General features: G+C 40.3%; 1 protein-coding gene and 19 non-coding genes across 21 annotated transcripts; all 20 read left to right on the top strand.

Moving 5' to 3' along the window:
- Positions 1–447: 447 nt before the first annotated feature.
- LOC108899930 (dual specificity protein kinase CLK4) lies at positions 448–22,801 on the top strand. Of its 2 annotated transcripts, none has more exons than XM_018700670.2 (15): positions 448–573; positions 13,126–13,301; positions 17,984–18,068; positions 18,446–18,560; positions 18,705–18,790; positions 19,692–19,863; positions 20,607–20,673; positions 20,748–20,861; positions 20,966–21,132; positions 21,224–21,306; positions 21,433–21,553; positions 21,689–21,771; positions 21,880–21,959; positions 22,152–22,242; positions 22,337–22,801. In XM_018700670.2, exons 4-15 carry the CDS (start codon positions 18,524–18,526, stop codon positions 22,490–22,492), a joined length of 1,257 nt encoding a protein of 418 aa, XP_018556186.1. In that variant the 5' UTR covers positions 448–573; positions 13,126–13,301; positions 17,984–18,068; positions 18,446–18,523; the 3' UTR covers positions 22,493–22,801. The 2 variants fall into 2 exon arrangements, with proteins under 2 accessions (XP_018556186.1, XP_018556190.1); XM_018700674.2 differs by having other exon boundaries at positions 17,984–18,051.
- LOC127143716 (5S ribosomal RNA) lies at positions 756–874 on the top strand. Its single transcript, XR_007815324.1, has one exon. It is a non-coding gene; the product is annotated as a 5S ribosomal RNA (ribosomal RNA).
- Positions 1,351–1,469, top strand: LOC127143727 (5S ribosomal RNA). Its single transcript, XR_007815335.1, has one exon. It is a non-coding gene; the product is annotated as a 5S ribosomal RNA (ribosomal RNA).
- LOC127143738 (5S ribosomal RNA) lies at positions 1,945–2,063 on the top strand. Its single transcript, XR_007815346.1, has one exon. It is a non-coding gene; the product is annotated as a 5S ribosomal RNA (ribosomal RNA).
- Positions 2,490–2,608, top strand: LOC127143741 (5S ribosomal RNA). Its single transcript, XR_007815349.1, has one exon. It is a non-coding gene; the product is annotated as a 5S ribosomal RNA (ribosomal RNA).
- Positions 3,035–3,153, top strand: LOC127143742 (5S ribosomal RNA). The gene has a single exon (XR_007815350.1). It is a non-coding gene; the product is annotated as a 5S ribosomal RNA (ribosomal RNA).
- Positions 3,624–3,742, top strand: LOC127143717 (5S ribosomal RNA). The gene has a single exon (XR_007815325.1). It is a non-coding gene; the product is annotated as a 5S ribosomal RNA (ribosomal RNA).
- LOC127143718 (5S ribosomal RNA) lies at positions 4,169–4,287 on the top strand. Its single transcript, XR_007815326.1, has one exon. It is a non-coding gene; the product is annotated as a 5S ribosomal RNA (ribosomal RNA).
- Positions 4,763–4,881, top strand: LOC127143719 (5S ribosomal RNA). The gene has a single exon (XR_007815327.1). It is a non-coding gene; the product is annotated as a 5S ribosomal RNA (ribosomal RNA).
- Positions 5,308–5,426, top strand: LOC127143720 (5S ribosomal RNA). Its single transcript, XR_007815328.1, has one exon. It is a non-coding gene; the product is annotated as a 5S ribosomal RNA (ribosomal RNA).
- Positions 5,901–6,019, top strand: LOC127143721 (5S ribosomal RNA). Its single transcript, XR_007815329.1, has one exon. It is a non-coding gene; the product is annotated as a 5S ribosomal RNA (ribosomal RNA).
- On the top strand, positions 6,446–6,564 carry LOC127143722 (5S ribosomal RNA). Its single transcript, XR_007815330.1, has one exon. It is a non-coding gene; the product is annotated as a 5S ribosomal RNA (ribosomal RNA).
- On the top strand, positions 7,041–7,159 carry LOC127143723 (5S ribosomal RNA). Its single transcript, XR_007815331.1, has one exon. It is a non-coding gene; the product is annotated as a 5S ribosomal RNA (ribosomal RNA).
- LOC127143724 (5S ribosomal RNA) lies at positions 7,586–7,704 on the top strand. Its single transcript, XR_007815332.1, has one exon. It is a non-coding gene; the product is annotated as a 5S ribosomal RNA (ribosomal RNA).
- On the top strand, positions 8,179–8,297 carry LOC127143725 (5S ribosomal RNA). Its single transcript, XR_007815333.1, has one exon. It is a non-coding gene; the product is annotated as a 5S ribosomal RNA (ribosomal RNA).
- Positions 8,724–8,842, top strand: LOC127143726 (5S ribosomal RNA). Its single transcript, XR_007815334.1, has one exon. It is a non-coding gene; the product is annotated as a 5S ribosomal RNA (ribosomal RNA).
- Positions 9,319–9,437, top strand: LOC127143728 (5S ribosomal RNA). The gene has a single exon (XR_007815336.1). It is a non-coding gene; the product is annotated as a 5S ribosomal RNA (ribosomal RNA).
- On the top strand, positions 9,864–9,982 carry LOC127143729 (5S ribosomal RNA). Its single transcript, XR_007815337.1, has one exon. It is a non-coding gene; the product is annotated as a 5S ribosomal RNA (ribosomal RNA).
- On the top strand, positions 10,458–10,576 carry LOC127143730 (5S ribosomal RNA). The gene has a single exon (XR_007815338.1). It is a non-coding gene; the product is annotated as a 5S ribosomal RNA (ribosomal RNA).
- trnad-guc (transfer RNA aspartic acid (anticodon GUC)) lies at positions 19,153–19,224 on the top strand. Its single transcript has one exon. It is a non-coding gene; the product is annotated as a tRNA-Asp (tRNA).
- Positions 22,802–23,638: the final 837 nt, after the last annotated feature.

Here is a 23,638-nt window from a genome sequence, read left to right on the forward strand (position 1 = left end):
TTCCAGTTTTTTTTCGGTGAGTAAAATTCTGCTATTATTTTATGTATACGTTATCACTAATTAGCAGGTAACAGTGAAAGCCCTTAAACTACTTGGCTTGTTAGCTTAGCTCGTTAAGTAGCATATTAGCTAGCTAATGAATCCATGAATGATGCCCATGTTTTCCAGAATTAAAAGTGACATAGGGTGAAGCCTGCATTTGAGGAGGAACTGTGCAAATTCACACAAGTCACTTAACCCAAACTATATTGAAGGCATTATTTTAATTATTGATGTGTATATGACTACAGTGAAATCTAAGCTTGTCCTTTGCATTCAATTTTTAAATTCTTTACTGTTGCTCTTCATTCATTTGCTATTGTGCTTCCAGTCTTTATGCTTATTCAATATTTGCTATTTATGCTTCTTAAAGTATTCACCTTTTTCTTTTCCAGTGCCATTCTTTTGGTCTGAGACCCTGAGGCCGCTGCAGCACCTGAGGAGGAAGTATCTTTTCCTGCTCCCTGAAACAGAAACCGATGGGACAATGTGGAAAGATGTATTCAGAGTCCTCCTCCTCTCTCCCTACATATGGTAAAGTCTGTCCTATATATGTTATTTTTTTATTTGGTGCAGGATGACACTTGTGAAGATCCTCCTATTATTTTATAGGTTTAGTGTGTTCATGCAATGTAGGGCGATATCGTGCCAGATTATTGGTCACTATTAAGGGTGTTTTAATATGTATAAAAAGCCTGTATTCATCAGGCACAGTCGCTTACGGCCATACCACCCTGAACACGCCCGATCTCGTCTGATCTCGGAAGCTAAGCAGGGTCGGGCCTGGTCAGTACTTGGATGGGAGACCGCCTGGGAATACCAGGTGCTGTAAGCTTTTTTTTTTTTTTTAAAGCCCCCATCTTTCACCAGCAGAGGGCGTTGCAACACATATTGTGGTTAGAGAGTATTACAGCCATACTGACAAGCACTGCCATCCTCTAAAGAAGACTACTCCCCCTATTACAAGTCAGTGTAGCATGAAAATGATTTTGAAGCAGCAACTTTAAAGTGAAATAGTCACATAATGTTGCTTTAAAATAAATCTTCATGTAAAAATGGCAGAAAGTTCTGATTTCAGCTGCTGAATGTGGAGATTTCCTGCTATTCTCTGTTGTGTTTTGTAGTAAAATTAAATATCCTAAGGCTTTTAACTGTATTTTAAAGACATATCCCTGGATAATTGATGAATCTAGAAAAGAATCTGCAGGTTAATTAAAAATGAAATCAACTGTCACTTGCAGTTCCAGTCAAACGTAACCAAAAGCTTCTTTTGAAGCATGTATAAAAAGCCTGAATTTATCAGGCACTGTCGCTTACGGCCATACCACCCTGAACACGCCCGATCTCGTCTGATCTCGGAAGCTAAGCAGGGTCGGGCCTGGTCAGTACTTGGATGGGAGACCGCCTGGGAATACCAGGTGCTGTAAGCTTTTTTTTTTTTTTAAAGCCCCCATCTTTCACCAGCAGAGGGCGTTGCAACACATATTGTGGTTAGAGAGTATTACAGCCATACTGACAAGCACTGCCATCCTCTAAAGAAGACTACTCCCCCTATTACAAGTCAGTGTAGCATGAAAATGATTTTGAAGCAGCAACTTTAAAGTGAAATAGTCACATAATGTTGCTTTAAAATAAATCTTCATGTAAAAATGGCAGAAAGTTCTGATTTCAGCTGCTGAATGTGGAGATTTCCTGCTATTCTCTGTTGTGTTTTGTAGTAAAATTAAATATCCTAAGGCTTTTAACTGTATTTTAAAGACATATCCCTGGATAATTGATGAATCTAGAAAAGAATCTGCAGGTTAATTAAAAATGAAATCAATTGTCACTTGCAGTTCCTGTCAAACATAACCAAACGCTTCATTTGAAGCATGTATAAAAAGCCTGAATTTATCAGGCACTGTTGCTTACGGCCATACCACCCTGAACACGCCCGATCTCGTCTGATCTCGGAAGCTAAGCAGGGTCGGGCCTGGTCAGTACTTGGATGGGAGACCGCCTGGGAATACCAGGTGCTGTAAGCTTTTTTTGAAATGTCCCCATCTTTCACCAGCAGAGGGCGTTGCAACACATATTGTGGTTAGAGAGAATATTGCATCTGTATGTCAGTCAGTGTATTATCAAAATGATTCTGAAGCTTTGATTTTAAGGTAAAATAGTTACATGATGTTGTCTTAATCTAAATCCCCATGTATGGCAGGAAATGCTGTTTTTAGCTGCTTGAATATGGAGATTTCCTGCTATTCTCTGTTGTGTTTTGTAGTAAAATAGAACATCTTAAGGATTTTAACTGCATTTTAAAGACATATCCCGAGATAATTGATGAATCTAGAAAAGAATCTGCAGGTTAATTAAAAATGATATCAATTGTCACTTGCAGTTCCAGTCAAACGTAACCAAAAGCTTCTTTTGAAGCATGTATAAAAAGCCTGAATTTATCAGGCACTGTCGCTTACGGCCATACCACCCTGAACACGCCCGATCTCGTCTGATCTCGGAAGCTAAGCAGGGTCGGGCCTGGTCAGTACTTGGATGGGAGACCGCCTGGGAATACCAGGTGCTGTAAGCTTTTTTTGAAATGTCCCCATCTTTCACCAGCAGAGGGCGTTGCAACACATATTGTGGTTAGAGAGAATATTGCATCTGTATGTCAGTCAGTGTATTATCAAAATGATTCTGAAGCTTTGATTTTAAGGTAAAATAGTTACATGATGTTGTCTTAATCTAAATCCCCATGTATGGCAGGAAATGCTGTTTTTAGCTGCTTGAATATGGAGATTTCCTGCTATTCTCTGTTGTGTTTTGTAGTAAAATAGAACATCTTAAGGATTTTAACTGCATTTTAAAGACATATCCCGAGATAATTGATGAATCTAGAAAAGAATCTGCAGGTTAATTAAAAATGATATCAATTGTCACTTGCAGTTCCAGTCAAACGTAACCAAAAGCTTCTTTTGAAGCATGTATAAAAAGCCTGAATTTATCAGGCACTGTCGCTTACGGCCATACCACCCTGAACACGCCCGATCTCGTCTGATCTCGGAAGCTAAGCAGGGTCGGGCCTGGTCAGTACTTGGATGGGAGACCGCCTGGGAATACCAGGTGCTGTAAGCTTTTTTTTTTTTTTTAAGCCCCCATCTTTCACCAGCAGAGGGCGTTGCAACACATATTGTGGTTAGAGAGTATTACAGCCATACTGACAAGCACTGCCATCCTCTAAAGAAGACTACTCCCCCTATTACAAGTCAGTGTAGCATGAAAATGATTTTGAAGCAGCAACTTTAAAGTGAAATAGTCACATAATGTTGCTTTAAAATAAATCTTCATGTAAAAATGGCAGAAAGTTCTGATTTCAGCTGCTGAATGTGGAGATTTCCTGCTATTCTCTGTTGTGTTTTGTAGTAAAATTAAATATCCTAAGGCTTTTAACTGTAAAGACATATCCCTGGATAATTGATGAATCTAGAAAAGAATCTGCAGGTTAATTAAAAATGAAATCAATTGTCACTTGCAGTTCCTGTCAAACATAACCAAACGCTTCATTTGAAGCATGTATAAAAAGCCTGAATTTATCAGGCACTGTTGCTTACGGCCATACCACCCTGAACACGCCCGATCTCGTCTGATCTCGGAAGCTAAGCAGGGTCGGGCCTGGTCAGTACTTGGATGGGAGACCGCCTGGGAATACCAGGTGCTGTAAGCTTTTTTTGAAATGTCCCCATCTTTCACCAGCAGAGGGCGTTGCAACACATATTGTGGTTAGAGAGAATATTGCATCTGTATGTCAGTCAGTGTATTATCAAAATGATTCTGAAGCTTTGATTTTAAGGTAAAATAGTTACATGATGTTGTCTTAATCTAAATCCCCATGTATGGCAGGAAATGCTGTTTTTAGCTGCTTGAATATGGAGATTTCCTGCTATTCTCTGTTGTGTTTTGTAGTAAAATAGAACATCTTAAGGATTTTAACTGCATTTTAAAGACATATCCCGAGATAATTGATGAATCTAGAAAAGAATCTGCAGGTTAATTAAAAATGATATCAATTGTCACTTGCAGTTCCAGTCAAACGTAACCAAAAGCTTCTTTTGAAGCATGTATAAAAAGCCTGAATTTATCAGGCACTGTCGCTTACGGCCATACCACCCTGAACACGCCCGATCTCGTCTGATCTCGGAAGCTAAGCAGGGTCGGGCCTGGTCAGTACTTGGATGGGAGACCGCCTGGGAATACCAGGTGCTGTAAGCTTTTTTTTTTTTTTTAAGCCCCCATCTTTCACCAGCAGAGGGCGTTGCAACACATATTGTGGTTAGAGAGTATTACAGCCATACTGACAAGCACTGCCATCCTCTAAAGAAGACTACTCCCCCTATTACAAGTCAGTGTAGCATGAAAATGATTTTGAAGCAGCAACTTTAAAGTGAAATAGTCACATAATGTTGCTTTAAAATAAATCTTCATGTAAAAATGGCAGAAAGTTCTGATTTCAGCTGCTGAATGTGGAGATTTCCTGCTATTCTCTGTTGTGTTTTGTAGTAAAATTAAATATCCTAAGGCTTTTAACTGTATTTTAAAGACATATCCCTGGATAATTGATGAATCTAGAAAAGAATCTGCAGGTTAATTAAAAATGAAATCAATTGTCACTTGCAGTTCCTGTCAAACATAACCAAACGCTTCATTTGAAGCATGTATAAAAAGCCTGAATTTATCAGGCACTGTTGCTTACGGCCATACCACCCTGAACACGCCCGATCTCGTCTGATCTCGGAAGCTAAGCAGGGTCGGGCCTGGTCAGTACTTGGATGGGAGACCGCCTGGGAATACCAGGTGCTGTAAGCTTTTTTTGAAATGTCCCCATCTTTCACCAGCAGAGGGCGTTGCAACACATATTGTGGTTAGAGAGAATATTGCATCTGTATGTCAGTCAGTGTATTATCAAAATGATTCTGAAGCTTTGATTTTAAGGTAAAATAGTTACATGATGTTGTCTTAATCTAAATCCCCATGTATGGCAGGAAATGCTGTTTTTAGCTGCTTGAATATGGAGATTTCCTGCTATTCTCTGTTGTGTTTTGTAGTAAAATAGAACATCTTAAGGATTTTAACTGCATTTTAAAGACATATCCTGAGATAATTGATGAATCTAGAAAAGAATCTGCAGGTTAATTAAAAATGAAATCAACTGTCACTTGCAGTTCCAGTCAAACGTAACCAAAAGCTTCATTTGAAGCATGTATAAAAAGCCTGAATTTATCAGGCACTGTCGCTTACGGCCATACCACCCTGAACACGCCCGATCTCGTCTGATCTCGGAAGCTAAGCAGGGTCGGGCCTGGTCAGTACTTGGATGGGAGACCGCCTGGGAATACCAGGTGCTGTAAGCTTTTTTTTTTTTTTAAGCCCCCATCTTTCACCAGCAGAGGGCGTTGCAACACATATTGTGGTTAGAGAGTATTACAGCCATACTGACAAGCACTGCCATCCTCTAAAGAAGACTACTCCCCCTATTACAAGTCAGTGTAGCATGAAAATGAGTTTGAAGCAGCAACTTTAAAGTGAAATATTCACATAATGTTGCTTTAAAATAAATCTTCATGTAAAAATGGCAGAAAGTTCTGATTTCAGCTGCTGAATGTGGAGATTTCCTGCTATTCTCTGTTGTGTTTTGTAGTAAAATTAAATATCCTAAGGCTTTTAACTGTATTTTAAAGACATATCCCTGGATAATTGATGAATCTAGAAAAGAATCTGCAGGTTAATTAAAAATGAAATCAATTGTCACTTGCAGTTCCTGTCAAACATAACCAAACGCTTCATTTGAAGCATGTATAAAAAGCCTGAATTTATCAGGCACTGTTGCTTACGGCCATACCACCCTGAACACGCCCGATCTCGTCTGATCTCGGAAGCTAAGCAGGGTCGGGCCTGGTCAGTACTTGGATGGGAGACCGCCTGGGAATACCAGGTGCTGTAAGCTTTTTTTGAAATGTCCCCATCTTTCACCAGCAGAGGGCGTTGCAACACATATTGTGGTTAGAGAGAATATTGCATCTGTATGTCAGTCAGTGTATTATCAAAATGATTCTGAAGCTTTGATTTTAAGGTAAAATAGGTACATGATGTTGTCTTAATCTAAATCCCCATGTATGGCAGGAAATGCTGTTTTTAGCTGCTTGAATATGGAGATTTCCTGCTATTCTCTGTTGTGTTTTGTAGTAAAATAGAACATCTTAAGGATTTTAACTGCATTTTAAAGACATATCCCGAGATAATTGATGAATCTAGAAAAGAATCTGCAGGTTAATTAAAAATGAAATTAACTGTCACTTGCAGTTCCAGTCAAACGTAACCAAAAGCTTCTTTTGAAGCATGTATAAAAAGCCTGAATTTATCAGGCACTGTCGCTTACGGCCATACCACCCTGAACACGCCCGATCTCGTCTGATCTCGGAAGCTAAGCAGGGTCGGGCCTGGTCAGTACTTGGATGGGAGACCGCCTGGGAATACCAGGTGCTGTAAGCTTTTTTTTTTTTTTTAAAGCCCCCATCTTTCACCAGCAGAGGGCGTTGCAACACATATTGTGGTTAGAGAGTATTACAGCCATACTGACAAGCACTGCCATCCTCTAAAGAAGACTACTCCCCCTATTACAAGTCAGTGTAGCATGAAAATGATTTTGAAGCAGCAACTTTAAAGTGAAATAGTCACATAATGTTGCTTTAAAATAAATCTTCATGTAAAAATGGCAGAAAGTTCTGATTTCAGCTGCTGAATGTGGAGATTTCCTGCTATTCTCTGTTGTGTTTTGTAGTAAAATTAAATATCCTAAGGCTTTTAACTGTATTTTAAAGACATATCCCTGGATAATTGATGAATCTAGAAAAGAATCTGCAGGTTAATTAAAAATGAAATCAATTGTCACTTGCAGTTCCTGTCAAACATAACCAAACGCTTCATTTGAAGCATGTATAAAAAGCCTGAATTTATCAGGCACTGTTGCTTACGGCCATACCACCCTGAACACGCCCGATCTCGTCTGATCTCGGAAGCTAAGCAGGGTCGGGCCTGGTCAGTACTTGGATGGGAGACCGCCTGGGAATACCAGGTGCTGTAAGCTTTTTTTGAAATGTCCCCATCTTTCACCAGCAGAGGGCGTTGCAACACATATTGTGGTTAGAGAGAATATTGCATCTGTATGTCAGTCAGTGTATTATCAAAATGATTCTGAAGCTTTGATTTTAAGGTAAAATAGTTACATGATGTTGTCTTAATCTAAATCCCCATGTATGGCAGGAAATGCTGTTTTTAGCTGCTTGAATATGGAGATTTCCTGCTATTCTCTGTTGTGTTTTGTAGTAAAATAGAACATCTTAAGGATTTTAACTGCATTTTAAAGACATATCCTGAGATAATTGATGAATCTAGAAAAGAATCTGCAGGTTAATTAAAAATGAAATCAACTGTCACTTGCAGTTCCAGTCAAACGTAACCAAAAGCTTCATTTGAAGCATGTATAAAAAGCCTGAATTTATCAGGCACTGTCGCTTACGGCCATACCACCCTGAACACGCCCGATCTCGTCTGATCTCGGAAGCTAAGCAGGGTCGGGCCTGGTCAGTACTTGGATGGGAGACCGCCTGGGAATACCAGGTGCTGTAAGCTTTTTTTTTTTTTTAAGCCCCCATCTTTCACCAGCAGAGGGCGTTGCAACACATATTGTGGTTAGAGAGTATTACAGCCATACTGACAAGCACTGCCATCCTCTAAAGAAGACTACTCCCCCTATTACAAGTCAGTGTAGCATGAAAATGAGTTTGAAGCAGCAACTTTAAAGTGAAATATTCACATAATGTTGCTTTAAAATAAATCTTCATGTAAAAATGGCAGAAAGTTCTGATTTCAGCTGCTGAATGTGGAGATTTCCTGCTATTCTCTGTTGTGTTTTGTAGTAAAATTAAATATCCTAAGGCTTTTAACTGTATTTTAAAGACATATCCCTGGATAATTGATGAATCTAGAAAAGAATCTGCAGGTTAATTAAAAATGAAATCAATTGTCACTTGCAGTTCCTGTCAAACATAACCAAACGCTTCATTTGAAGCATGTATAAAAAGCCTGAATTTATCAGGCACTGTTGCTTACGGCCATACCACCCTGAACACGCCCGATCTCGTCTGATCTCGGAAGCTAAGCAGGGTCGGGCCTGGTCAGTACTTGGATGGGAGACCGCCTGGGAATACCAGGTGCTGTAAGCTTTTTTTGAAATGTCCCCATCTTTCACCAGCAGAGGGCGTTGCAACACATATTGTGGTTAGAGAGAATATTGCATCTGTATGTCAGTCAGTGTATTATCAAAATGATTCTGAAGCTTTGATTTTAAGGTAAAATAGGTACATGATGTTGTCTTAATCTAAATCCCCATGTATGGCAGGAAATGCTGTTTTTAGCTGCTTGAATATGGAGATTTCCTGCTATTCTCTGTTGTGTTTTGTAGTAAAATAGAACATCTTAAGGATTTTAACTGCATTTTAAAGACATATCCCGAGATAATTGATGAATCTAGAAAAGAATCTGCAGGTTAATTAAAAATGAAATTAACTGTCACTTGCAGTTCCAGTCAAACGTAACCAAAAGCTTCTTTTGAAGCATGTATAAAAAGCCTGAATTTATCAGGCACTGTCGCTTACGGCCATACCACCCTGAACACGCCCGATCTCGTCTGATCTCGGAAGCTAAGCAGGGTCGGGCCTGGTCAGTACTTGGATGGGAGACCGCCTGGGAATACCAGGTGCTGTAAGCTTTTTTTTTTTTTTTAAAGCCCCCATCTTTCACCAGCAGAGGGCGTTGCAACACATATTGTGGTTAGAGAGTATTACAGCCATACTGACAAGCACTGCCATCCTCTAAAGAAGACTACTCCCCCTATTACAAGTCAGTGTAGCATGAAAATGATTTTGAAGCAGCAACTTTAAAGTGAAATAGTCACATAATGTTGCTTTAAAATAAATCTTCATGTAAAAATGGCAGAAAGTTCTGATTTCAGCTGCTGAATGTGGAGATTTCCTGCTATTCTCTGTTGTGTTTTGTAGTAAAATTAAATATCCTAAGGCTTTTAACTGTATTTTAAAGACATATCCCTGGATAATTGATGAATCTAGAAAAGAATCTGCAGGTTAATTAAAAATGAAATCAATTGTCACTTGCAGTTCCTGTCAAACATAACCAAACGCTTCATTTGAAGCATGTATAAAAAGCCTGAATTTATCAGGCACTGTTGCTTACGGCCATACCACCCTGAACACGCCCGATCTCGTCTGATCTCGGAAGCTAAGCAGGGTCGGGCCTGGTCAGTACTTGGATGGGAGACCGCCTGGGAATACCAGGTGCTGTAAGCTTTTTTTGAAATGTCCCCATCTTTCACCAGCAGAGGGCGTTGCAACACATATTGTGGTTAGAGAGAATATTGCATCTGTATGTCAGTCAGTGTATTATCAAAATGATTCTGAAGCTTTGATTTTAAGGTAAAATAGGTACATGATGTTGTCTTAATCTAAATCCCCATGTATGGCAGGAAATGCTGTTTTTAGCTGCTTGAATATGGAGATTTCCTGCTATTCTCTGTTGTGTTTTGTAGTAAAATAGAACATCTTAAGGATTTTAACTGCATTTTAAAGACATATCCTGAGATAATTGATGAATCTAGAAAAGAATCTGCAGGTTAATTAAAAATGATATCAATTGTCACTTGCAGTTCCAGTCAAACGTAACCAAAAGCTTCTTTTGAAGCATGTATAAAAAGCCTGAATTTATCAGGCACTGTCGCTTACGGCCATACCACCCTGAACACGCCCGATCTCGTCTGATCTCGGAAGCTAAGCAGGGTCGGGCCTGGTCAGTACTTGGATGGGAGACCGCCTGGGAATACCAGGTGCTGTAAGCTTTTTTTTTTTTTTTAAGCCCCCATCTTTCACCAGCAGAGGGCGTTGCAACACATATTGTGGTTAGAGAGTATTACAGCCATACTGACAAGCACTGCCATCCTCTAAAGAAGACTACTCCCCCTATTACAAGTCAGTGTAGCATGAAAATGATTTTGAAGCAGCAACTTTAAAGTGAAATAGTCACATAATGTTGCTTTAAAATAAATCTTCATGTAAAAATGGCAGAAAGTTCTGATTTCAGCTGCTGAATGTGGAGATTTCCTGCTATTCTCTGTTGTGTTTTGTAGTAAAATTAAATAGCTTAAGGCTTTTAACTGTATTTTAAAGACATATTCCTAGATAATTGATGAATCTAGAAAAGAAATTGGAGGTTAATTAAAAATGAAATCAATTGTCACTTGCAGTTCCAGTCAAATGTAACCAAACGCTTCATTTGAAGCATGTATAAAAAGCCTGAATTTATCAGGCACTGTTGCTTACGGCCATACCACCCTGAACACGCCCGATCTCGTCTGATCTCGGAAGCTAAGCAGGGTCGGGCCTGGTCAGTACTTGGATGGGAGACCGCCTGGGAATACCAGGTGCTGTAAGCTTTTTTTTTTTTTAAGCCCCCATCTTTCACCAGCAGAGGGCGCTGCAACACATATTGTGGTTAGAGAGAGTATTACATTTATACTAATACCATCATCCTCTAGAGGAGACAATTCTCCCCATTACAAAGAAACATCTTTGGGTATTCAACTGTATTTAAAAGACTTTTAAAGACAAAACCTCAGACTTTGAGAAACTGGGGCATTTTCCACTAATTTCAGATTTTTAAAGATCAAACGATTAACTGATTAATGTAGCAAACAATCTACAGCTGCTGTCAGTTGCAGCCCCAGTTAAAATAAATCACTTTTTCAGAGGAGAAGAGCTCTTGTGCATGTGATGGGGTCAGCTTCTAGTTTCAGAATTTGAACTATGCTACTTGTTAAAGGTGTGAGGATATTTTTATTTTTTATGCTTAGGGAAAGACATACAAGCCCGTGCTGGTGGTTGACATGTGTCAAAGCCACAGTAAACATTCCTTCTGTCACAGCTTATGTCCTCACACCGAACTGCATTCAAACATCTGTCCATTAAATAGCCTGTTTATCTAATTAATAAAGTTTGGCTGTCAGTCTGCATATGTTCATGCAGGGGAGCTACACTAGTGGGTCTAAATTTATCATAAATATTCCAAAGTTTTTGCGTAAAGTTAACTAGATAACCTATTATGTGGTGAAATGTAAAAAAAATACGCAGGGTGTTTTTACATGCAGTCAAGTGGCATGATATAGGATAAAGAGTACATACTGTTTGAGTCAGTCATCACCCGCAGCTGCTGCCAGTTTGACTTCACTCCTGTTAAAACTGCTGCAGGAACTTTGAACTTTGTCCGCTGATGGAAAACACCAGATAATATTTGGTATGAGGATCCGTGAGGCGTCTGGCTGCCTGGCCGCCTGTCGTTTAGCCATGGTGTTGTGATGTTAATTTTAGCTTTGCTGTCAGATTTAGCTCTGTTCCTGGTTGTAAAATTTGTTTGAATGTTTTATAGTGAAAACATGACCTCGAAAGTATTTTTTTACAAGTGTAATACACCAAATGGTGCCCATACCACATGGGTTCATGATAGCCTGAGTTCATGAAGAGTGAAGCAATCCACACGTTGTTTCTGATCGCTGTCAACTCTGGCTAGCTAACAAGACAAGACACATGCTGGTGAGAGATAGTAGCTAGTAGCAAAGATAATGCTAACTCAGAGGATGGTAGCTGGACAGGTAAAAATGTTAGCATGCTGTTTGCCTGCTGCACAAGTTAAAGGACAACTCTTTGAATCTGAGCCTTATTTTTGTCATATTTTTGGATGTAACTGATTGATAGGGACCAAAATATTTAGACTTGGTGCAATACTGATCAAGGGCCATGTGCGTGGGTACTGCTAACTAGCTGGCAGGCTTGCTCTGTCAAGTGTCTGACAACATTATTGATAGGATTCCTACAGAGATAGATCTTTTATTAAAGAGTAAAATAAACAGTTGTTTATCACTACCAAACTTCCTGTTTTTGTCAGTGGAGGCTGGTATGAAAATGCTGCTCCTTGCTCAAACTATGCTAGGCACTGGATAGCTATTTGCTAGATGTGCAACAGTGGGGAGAAAAAAATCCTTCTATTAGAGATGACTGTGAACTGACAGAGCTTCACTCCTGACAAACAGTGTCAATATAGGATTTGATCAGCTTCACAGAATCACAAAAAGAGATTGTTCCATGCCTGTTTAATTTTTTTTCTCTGGAAAATTGCAAGCATAACAATGTGACCAATTTTCCATCCATAGCCATAACGTTTACCATCTTGGGTTAGCTTAGCATTTGTTGATTGGCGCTAAACACAACATTCAGCTCAGGCTAATGGGCATGTCATCAGATTTTCAGGTATTTGGGCATAAACAGAAGTGCCAGAAAAGGGGATGTTTTGCCCTGATGATGGCACACCAAAATAATTTTTCATTTTTTCCCATGCAGGATACATATGTGAGTAGCAAATTTCATGGCAGTTCATCCAATATTTATTGTGATATTTCAGTCCGGACCAGGACCAACACTGCCATCCATGGAGCTGCTAGCATGGCCAAAACTATAGTTGCATTTAGATGTTCTATCTAAGCACTGTAAATAAGAAAAAAAGGATCTTGTCATAGCTTTTCCTTACAGTAAATTAAGAGTAAACAACAACATGGACCTACAGTTGTAGGCCCAGATCTTGTGTGACACTGTGTTTACATGGAATCGATGGCCGTGTAGGAAATGCGGGTTGAATGTGCAATCAGTGTCTTGTATCATAATAGAGGACATCATACAATCTCCTGCATCATCCTGCATCAACGGTTCCAGATCAGACACAGTACGCTATGTTTCCCCCCCCCCCAACGAAAGAAGAGCCCCTACTGGGTCAGGCCAAGGGTCGAGGAGGGAGCAGCTCCCCGTGTCCCTTTTCACTGCAGCTGGCTGAGGATTTTACAGCCAAGAAGTACACAGGAATGTCCACGTCTTGGTTTTCTGCAGGACATAATGTTTTATTGCATGGACGCCATTTCTGTTCCTCCTTGTTTGGCAGCTATGCAGCGGGGCAACAAGTGTTTTGCGTTCACCCCCTGGGGGAAACTGGTAGGAAGAAGAAGAGGAGGAAGAGGAGGAGGGTATGTTGCTCAAACAGACCAGCAGGAGATGAAATCGGACTCAACCAACAGAGAGGAGCAGCAGAAGACATCCGAGCTTCGATGATAAAAACAGGTAAGTAAAAAAAAAAAAGTTTTACTAAAGGTGGAGAGCAGGGATCTCTCTTTGCTTCTGCAGGGTTGTGACTGATGTAGAGTTTCTGGAAACTGGAAGAATTATTTTTGAATTATAGTTACCAGTAACTTAGTTTTTGTGCAGTGTTTTTTCTTGCCCCCCTTTCCCACGATACAGAAACAACTACATTAGAACCCATACTACTTTGCAGTATGGTTGCTCTCCTTATTTGTTATTTTGTACAGTTATTTTCCCCATTGCTGCTTTTGTTGTATTTTTAATCTATACCTCCTTGACTGCCTATCTTAGCTTAGCTTAGCTTATCTTAATCAAATATAGCCCTTATATCAAAACACAGAGACAGAAAGAAAGGTGTTTTCATAGAACAGCTAATAATCATTTAAAGCTTTTTGAAGTTTCTTTAAGATGAGCCCTACCCTGTTTGTCTGGGACAGCTTTTATTTACTCTAGTGCTGTTTGTCCGTTTGCCCAACACATCTATTTAAAGCATTGTCTTGGTGGGACAGGTCCATTTTAACATTGTAGTACAGCACAGTGTCATGACTGTAGGCAAAAAGGAAAGCTGTATTCATAATTTTAGCATCTGTTGTTGCTAGTAACAAATCTGGATAGATCTATTTCAGAAGTGAGCATTAACAGATAATATTTAGAGATTTAATTGATGTTAAGCTGCCTGTATTACAGCTCCACGCCTTCACTTCAGGACTGTGACTGTATCCTCAGTAATGCTGCATGAATAAACACACTGCATTCACACAGTGCAGTGTGGTTAGCAGGCATAGTGCTCATTGTTGGAGCAGTGTGTGTTGGTCATTTTAAGTTAAGACTGTTGTTAGATTTCATCTAAGTGTATTTTCAGCTGTATCAGATGAACCGTTAAACTACAACTGATAGGCCTGAATAATCCCCTTCAATTAGAGCTATCAGTCACCTATTTCAACTATTTGGATTGAATTTAATCATATTGCATTCAGAGTAGAGCTAAAGATTAAAGAATCAGAGGGCCCAAGGAGAGTTACTTCTACACTTTAGTCCAGAGCAAAACGCCTGCCCTTAGTAGAACATTATCTAGTGGTTATTTGTCCTACGAAACCAATAAAAAAGATAGTAACACAGACAACAGTTCTAAAAGAAAACATACAGTATGACACAAAGAGTAGTATTTTGCGGCAAAGAGATTGGGCTCTAGTTTGTATCAGATTTCTAGCAGCATGGTTTATATCCTGCAGATCAGGACAATTTTTTTGAATGATATTTTGTTGCTGTGAATGCAGGGCAGGGTACAAGGGTATGGAGCTAAAAGGAGGAAGTTAGAAGACGTTGAAACGTCAACAGAGAAGTTAACCATACCTGCTAAAGAGCTAGACCAGCATCAGTCGTTGCAGCAAATGTCCCCAAAAACGTTTACATCTAAATGCAGACCATTCTCCTCAGTCTGTGTACATGTATCAACATTTTCAGAATTGTGTATAGCACATGTCTTACACCAGTTCACCCCACAGCCATGTGACACATTTCTGATGCTATAGGACTTTCTTTTCATTTAATAAGGACTTTGGCGTATTAGAAGGAGGTGGCTGTTGGGTGGATGGTCAGGGATTTTGTTGGCAAAAAATGAAGCTGCGCAAGCTCTCAAGACCAGTAACCATGCGGTTTAACTGTCACGTCAGGTGTTTTAGTGCCATTAAACAGGATTTAATGGTTTTAACCCAAACCACAATCTTTCCCTAACCCTAACAGAGTGTTTTTTGTGCCTAAACTGTACCAGTTTAACCCAAACAACATGGAGATCAGTAAACTTTAACCAAGTAGTCTTTCTTTTAACTGTTTCCCTAAACCTGCACTAGAGAGGCGTCAGATCAAAAAACACTTAAATGTGTTGCTTTGGATGGGAATTGTAAGCAACAAATTTTGATGTTTAAGTTGGGCAACTTGTTGTTGAAAACAGGAAAAGACAGAGTTGTGAGTCAGCTCACAATTCTGCCTCCAAAGGTCTAACCAAGAGCGATAAAATAACAGTAGATGTTTAGTTTTGTAGAGTCATTTTTCCGCTGAGGAGGAGAAGTTCTTCATCCATCAAAGACTAAAACCGTTTAAGATAAAATCATCAGTGATGCCAGCCAAGTTTTGAAAGAATTCATATAACCTAGCCTGTTCTGGATACATCAAGTCTTAGTGGCTGCAGTTGCAACGGGTCTCATAACTCCATCCATATTAGTACCTTGTTGCGCCTATCAACCTCTATGCAGAGTGAAACCCTCAACACCACTGGCACCAACTCGTGAGTAGTGAGTGTTGCGGGATCTTAAGTGAGTGACAACGGTCCTGCAAGTTGTCAGCAGGAGTGTGTCGTCCTTGGCAGCTGATTTATAGTCGATCAGACACAGCTGAGCCGGAGCGGTGTGGAAAGACGTATCTATTCCTGAGTGAAGGAGGGAGGGAGGAGGAGAACCCTGCTCCTTCACATTGTTGGCTATAAAAAGCAAAGTCCTTTGGCATTTCATAGGCCAGTCAACCAAAACATGTTAATGTTTCAATAAATACTAGAGCAAAATAATAAAAAACAAAACCGTATATAGTTTAAAAAGCATTATAAGAAACTCTTTTGGAGCATGTACCTGAATTTTAAAGTAATCTGAAAGCAATATTTTGGCTAACTCAACTTTCTCTTACCTGAAAAAATGAGGAGAAACTGGATTATTGGCAACTTCTGTAGGTTGTTTAACCTTAACATTTAATTTCAGCTGCTAGGGTAAAATGACGTGGCATAGGCTTACAGCAGAAGTGGAGGAGGAGGTGAATAAGAAATAACACGCAGGGAGAAACAAAACCCTGATGTGAATGGCACGTCTGCTATTTGTGGTGGAGGCACAGGGAGAGGTTCTTATTGCATGAAGATAGAGTAGAGGCATTGACAGGTGAAATGCCAAAGGGCCTGTGAATGCGACAAAGCTGCGTGCCGTCAAATTTTCTACTGCAAACTGTAAGGTTGTGGACGTGCTGTTGTCAAGATGTCACTCACCAATGGAAAAACTGATTTACCTACTTGAATATTAGATATTTTTCTCTCTGTCAGACCTTAAACATTAACCAAACAATTATTAAATTTTACTAATAAGTATTGTGTGTCTGATAGAGCTCCATTGTTGTCCAAAAACTTAAAAAACACATCATAAACATGATCATGAACATGGTAACACTGGTTTATTTTGAGCCAATCCCACATACACTGGCCAGCTGCTGGAAAACAGTATTAGAGACTTAAAGGCTCAAAATAGACCTTTAAAATATGTAGTGACATGAAAAAGTACGTGAACCCTTTGGATTGACCTGGATTTCTGCCTCAATAGGTCATAAAACGTCTTCATCTTCATCTAAGTCACAAGTAGAGACGAACACTGCTTAAGCTAATCCACAACAATTATAGGCTTTTGGGTCTTTATTGAACACACACATTAAACATTCACAGAGCTGGTGGAAAAAGTAGATCACCTATTGGTTTTGATAATGGTTCAAACCTCTTTTAGCAGCTATAACCTCAAACAAGACTGCCACCCTGACATTATCCTGTAAGATACCTGGATAAATTTGGGAATTCATTTTTCCCTCAATGATGGCGAGCGGTCTAGACCAAGAGGCAGCAAAACAAATCATTCCTCTACAATGTGTCACCTTTGGGATAACGTTTTTCTTTTTACACTGTATGTAGGGCTGCATGTTTTTCCCAAGCATCTACTTTTGCTCTTTGCATCTATTCATGCTCCATGCACCATGACTTTCATATGGCAGACTCCCGTGACTCCAATGATTCCTTTAAGCCTTTAGCTGTTACTTTATCTGGGCTTCTTCTTTTACCTCATTGATCATTCTGCGTTGTGCCTTTGCAGTCATTCTAGCTGGGCGACCATTACTAGGGAGAGTAGCCACAGAACTAAACCGTCTCCATTTATAGGCAGTGTGTCTGACTGTGGACTGATGAATATCTAAACTCTTTGAGATTTACGCAGATCAACAGATCAACATCTCTTTCTTGCTTGGTTTTTATAAATCTAATTATCTCTAGATCATGCCTCCAATCTGGTTGGACTCCAGGTTTGTGAACTCCTGACTTCAGTTTGTTGTTTCTAAAAATTAAACTAAGTGCTTGTGATCTGTTTTCAAGTGTTGTTTCTTCAGAGGGAACCAATAGACCTTTTTCAAACAGCAATCGATTCCATTGATATAATTCCCAGTTGTGTATAACACCTTTCTTATTGAGGTGTTTACTCTGTCTTACCTTGCCATATCCAATGACTGCTCTAAAAACCTAATTTCCCCATAAGGATCATTACAGTTTCATGTTTGCTGCTCACGCGTGTGGAGGCTGCCCGGCTGGACGGGGTCGTAACTAAGCCCTCTCCGAAGGGGCAGGGGAAGCCCTGGAGATAGAGAAACCAATAGGTTTTTAGGTTGGAGGAGTCCAGCACTATGTATAGCTTTGAAAACAGAGAAGAGGACACCAGGGGTTGAGGAGACAGGGAAACCTTTGCCCCTGTGTAGATGGAGGGTTTGAATACCAGGCAGAGCGAAGAGGACGAGCTGCACCTTTCTTTACAGCTAAACGTGACATTTCAGCTTTTTGTTTTGTTTTGCTCCAAATTAAATATTTCTACCTTTTGCAGAGAGGCAGAACGGGGAAGACGCTGAAGAGTTTTGACCTTTAATCATAGGAGCCGAGTTCTTCATTCAGGTGCGGCAGCAAATCTCGTGAGTTATATTTCTCCCCTTCACTATTTTTACAACCACTTGGACCAGTATGGAACAGCGTGTTAGTAGAGTTGTGTTAAAGGAATGCAGTTTTTAGTCTTGTGAGCTAGAGGTGGTCAATATTTGTTAGTTGGTAGTCAGTTGTATTATTTATTCATTTGACAAATTCAGTTCCATTCAGAGTGAAATGTTGCATGCTGATGTTATCTTGCTAATCTGTATTCATATCTTAATGCTTAAGTACAAAGTTAACAGATTAGAGTTTAGCTAACTTTGACTCTCAGCCCATACTTTCCATTTTTTACCTCACTAGCTGTAAGAGTCTCACATGACTTAAAACCCCTCTGCCTGTTTGTTTTTCTGTCTTACCTGTTCAGTCATCATCAGATCAGATCCAGAGGCTGGAGAAGAGGAAGCAAAGTGGGGACACACAGCCCAGCGTGGACAGCAGCACTATGGGAATGAAAGACAACGACCGTGGTCTGTGGAGAGGTGACGTTATGTCCACATTATTTCAAAAAATAACTATATGGTAAAAGGCTACCTAAAGTTATATTTGTGTATTACATGATCGTTTAAGCTGTATATTAATGTATTCACACAGCAGGAAACCACATCTTTTGTTTCTACTGGTAGATGGTGATGATTCTAAAACAGATCTCCACACTGAAGGAAAGACCAGATGCTTCAACCAGGGCACACACCAGACCTCCCCAGAAGCGGTATGATAATTGTCTTCTTTTTTATCCTCCTCCTTGTCTCTGACTCAGTCCCTCTGTGTGGGTCTTGTTGCATTTCATGCTGTTTCAGATGGACTAAAATAATAGTTTTGGCTTATGGCTTATTTACACCTAAAAGTTTCACCTAATTCTGCAAAAGCAGCATTTCCAAGGAGTTGCTGTAGTCCTCGAAACAAAACAGGATTTTTACATAAAATGAACCAGAGAAATCAGTATATATCACCGCCAGACTCCATTGATAAAAACAAGAATTTTACAGAGCAGATCTCTGCCGATCTATGCAACAGTTTGTCTAGAAAGCTGTGGATGATTGGATAGTTTCAGAAACCTCCCCTCTGCACCTCTCCTCGTTAGTATAGTGGACAGTATCTCCGCCTGTCACGCGGAAGACCGGGGTTCGATTCCCCGACGGGGAGTACTTATTGTTATCATTTTACCGAGTAGAGCACAGGAGCTGCTGGAAATCTGCTGCCTCCATCAGTCTGTTTGTGTTATTGTGTGGTACCTGTACTTATGTAAAGGACCTGAATACTTCAATAACAATAACACAAACAGACTAACAGATGTAAGAAAGCGGTATTTCAGCAGCTCCTGTGTTCTGCTCTGTAAAATTACTGTTTTTGTCAGTGGAGTCCGGTAGTGATGTTTAGTGATAAAAACAAAGAGGAGGAACTGTGTTTGTCTTCCTCTTCATGTTAATTTTCATTCTTCTATGAGATATAACTTCAAACTTCAGCTCATTGGAATTAAATCTCTTTCTTTTTGTGGTAAAGAAACTGATTTTTAAAATTGTTGCCCTGTCTTTCTTGTCCACTCTCTGTCGACCTTTATGTCTCGGACACAACCACCTCCTCGTCATCCACCATTTGTCCCGCATGTCCAGTGTTCAATGCAGCCTGAGGACGACTCGCTCCGCCTCAAATCTGCTTCTCTTGGTGAAAGCGCTGTCACTGCTGATGATGACGGAGTAAAGAGGAGTCACAAGGGAGAGAGCTGCGAGAACGACGAGGAGGGCCACCTGGTCTATCACATCGGCCTTGTGATGAATGAAAGATGTACTCAACGCCTTCTTTTATCTTCAGTGTCTTTTATTGTCCTTGTCATCACTTTGACGTGTTGAGTTTCTAACATAAAGGTTACATTGCATTCACACTACCAGCAACTCCAGAAATAGTTTTCTGTACAGCTGGGCAAAAAATATGATCACGATTTTATCCCAATATTGATATTTATAAAGATATATAACTGCAAGTTTGAAGAGAATCCTGATAATGACTGAAGCCTAAAGAAACCAGTAGAAACTCATTAGTTAAACTTTGGGAATATAATTTAATTATTAACCAAAATAGAACAACAATTCAATGCAAACATGTTTTATCTGCCTTAATTAAACGTTAAAACTTGTGTGTTAACTTATCAAAAAATTTTATAAAACAAAAATCTGTGACGACTACAATCACAAATTTCTTTGATAGGACCTTCTGTGTAGAGGTGAAAGTTAGTCAGTGTACCAGTGTGTACCTTAGCCTGATTGGCTGTTGTCGAGTTAATGCTGCTGTGTGATAGGTTGTTAAAATGCCTAAATTTAATAAAAACACCTTATCGTCTTAATCGCCATAAATTTTATCCTGATTCTAGATCGAGATCGATTTTATTGCCCAGCCTTAGTTTTCTGTCGCTACGATCACCAGTTGCAGAAAAGTTGTCTAGAACTGACATTACCTACGTTTTGCACTAACCATTAAACGAGCCTTGCAGGAAATTACTGCTTACACTAAACATTTGTCTGTTTTCCCAGATGAGGTGGTCTCTACGCTGGGGGCAGGAGCCTTTGGGAAAGTAGTGGAGTGTATTGATAGACACAGGTAAGCAAACCAAAAATTTATTCATGTGTAAACTGGATTCAGGACAACTCATTTTTTGCACCTGTGCTCAACAGAGACGAGCACGTGGCCGTGAAGATCGTGAGGAACATCGACTGTTTCCGTGAAGTGGCGAAATCTGAGATCGCAGTGCTGGAGGAGATCAACAGCCTGGATGATGACAACAGATTGTGAGTGCAGTAGCTGTGTTAGTTTTTATTTTTAAACTGTCATCAGGGGTCAGTTTTGCATTTTATTTTGCATTCCTCATCTTCTCTGGTGTGTCTCTTTATAGTGCCTGCGTGAGGATGCTGGACTGGTTCGAGCACGAAGGTCACATCTGCATCGTGTTCGAGCTGCTCGGCCTCAGCACCTTCGAGTTCCTGCGGAGGAACCAGTTCCTGCCGTTCAGCGTGGAGCAGATCAGGCACATGGCCTTCCAGATCTTCAGAGCCATCTGCTGTAAGTCAAGTGTGTGTTTAAACAACTTTCTACCAGTGAGCTGCGTCCTGTCTGGCTGTCACGGTGTGTGTTTTTTTGGTGTGTTTTACAGTCCTGCATCGTAACAAACTGACGCACACGGACCTGAAGCCAGAAAACATCCTGTTTGTGTCCTCGGAGTATGATGACAAGATGGTAAAAAAATGTGTACTAAGTGTCAGAAAATGTCATTTCAAGGTTTATCAAGTAGTAAATGATGTTTATTAGTGTGTGTGTGTGTGTGTGTGTGTGTGTGTGTGTGTGTGTGTGTGTGTGTGTAAGGAGAGGAAACTGAGGAGTCTGGATGTGAAGGTGGTGGATTTCGGCACTGCCACATTCGACCATGAACACCACGAATCCCTGGTGTCGACCCGCCACTACCGAGCTCCAGAAGTCATACTGGGTATACACACAGCTCACACACACACATACACAACTCAGACACACACTCACACACACACGGTCACTAAATACCAGGGACCAGCTACACATCATATAATTCATGTTTTTATTTTTAACTGTGTGTGTTCGTGCTCAGATCTGGGCTGGAACCAGTCCTGTGATGTTTGGAGTTTGGGCTGTGTTCTCATGGAGTTTTACCTGGGACATACACTCTTCCCGGTACACACACACACACACACACACACATACGCTCAGTAAATGTATAACGACAGAGGACCCTCTCAGATAGAACCTCACCTATAACCTAATTCTAAATTCATGTTTCAGACCCATGACAGTAAAGAACATCTGGCCATGATGGAGAAAGTCCTCGGACCGATTCCCGTCCACCTGCTGAAACAGACCAGGTAATCACACACACACACACACACACACACACCACACACACACACACCTCCAGTAATCATTTAACTAATCTTCTGGGTCATACCCAGGGAGACAGCCATTAGGTATAATTACATGGTTTTCAACCCACCTGAGCTTCCTCGCAGATCTGATGTTTTCATCTGCTGCCATTTCTTGTTCTGTGTTGTGTGTAGAAAGCAGCATTACGTTCACAATGAGCATCTGAACTGGGACAGGCAGAGCTCCTCTGACAATTACATCAGGAAACACTGTAAACCTCTAAAGGTACAAAGCATCGATATCAGCCAGTCAGCTGCAGCTTTGAGGTTGAGTGGAGGTGGCAGCAGCTGTAAAGTCAGAGTGTCCGTTTGTCTTTCAGAAGTACATGCAGAGGAAGAGTGAGGAGGAGCGGCAGCTGTTCGACCTGCTCAGCTGCATGTTGGAGTACGACGTCTCCCGGCGGATCACCCTGGAGGAGGCGCTGTGGCACCCGTTCTTCAGCCCGATGAGGCCGCAAAAGCATCAGCGTAGTTAGCACAAACACACACAAAAACATCCTGTATATATATTTATATATTCAGCATCTACCTCAGGCTGTATTTTTCAGCATTGCGATTGCTAAACTCTTTGGGTTTATCGTTCTGAATTGATGATTTGGAAGATTTTCATTGACATTTACAGTCATAATATCAGTTGTGGTGAGCATTCCTGTTTATTTAAGACACATTTACAGTCTGCATGTCGTTGTAAAAAGTCCATTTTAATGCAGAGCAATTCCATGTTTTCCATCATCGATTCTTGAGTCATTTGTGTTAGCGATTTGTTAATAGATATTTTGCATTTTGGTGTGTTTTAATTCTGTGAATTAGTGCGTTACAACTGTTACTGTAGCTCAGACATTATCAGAGGTGGGTAGGTAATTAAACAATAATAATAACTTTATTTATATTGCACCCTTCAAAGACCGGAGTTTAGAAGTTATACAGCAATTTTGGAGGGAAAAAGCATGAAAGTGCTATAAATTAGAATAAAATCATCATTAAAGACATAAATGAACATATGAACCAAGAGAAAGTGAAATAAGAAAGTGTTGTTGCCCTCACACAAAGTCATATCAGTTAAATGCCCCGGAAATCTTGATGGGCACCCTGCTGAAAGTCTGTATGACCTGACACATGACAAAACAACCAAAGGCAAATTAGCCCCATTTCCAGTTCCGCTCATCAGTTTTTATGTAGACACTACATAAAGTAAATGTTAGCTATCTAATCCCACCTAGAAATCCCTGACATCAACTGGTAAAACTGGTTTGTTGATACAGACTGCTGACACGTAAAGTGGATGATACTTATCAAGACTCGAGCAGCCGAGGAAGTTTCCATGACTGAATAGTTACCCAGCTATAAAAATATTACATGTGCAAGCGGCCACTCGGATAAACAGCGGGGCTCGTCTGCTATCTGAGAAACATCAGTTTTAAAGCTGCTAAATCACATGAATGTAATAAAGCAGTATAAAGCAAAGTGGGCCAAGGCACGTAATTTGTGTATAATGTCGTGGGTTCCAGTCTGTCTCATGACCTTTTGCTGCATGTTGTTTGCGATGTGTCCTGATTTAGTTTACTTGGCACAGAAGAGACAGCACAAATCTAAAGCCAGAAAGTGTGATTTGTTGGAGGATA

The sequence above is a fragment of the Lates calcarifer genome, linkage group LG20 (assembly GCF_001640805.2).
Source record: "Lates calcarifer isolate ASB-BC8 linkage group LG20, TLL_Latcal_v3, whole genome shotgun sequence".
Taxonomy (NCBI): domain Eukaryota; kingdom Metazoa; phylum Chordata; class Actinopteri; family Centropomidae; genus Lates; species Lates calcarifer.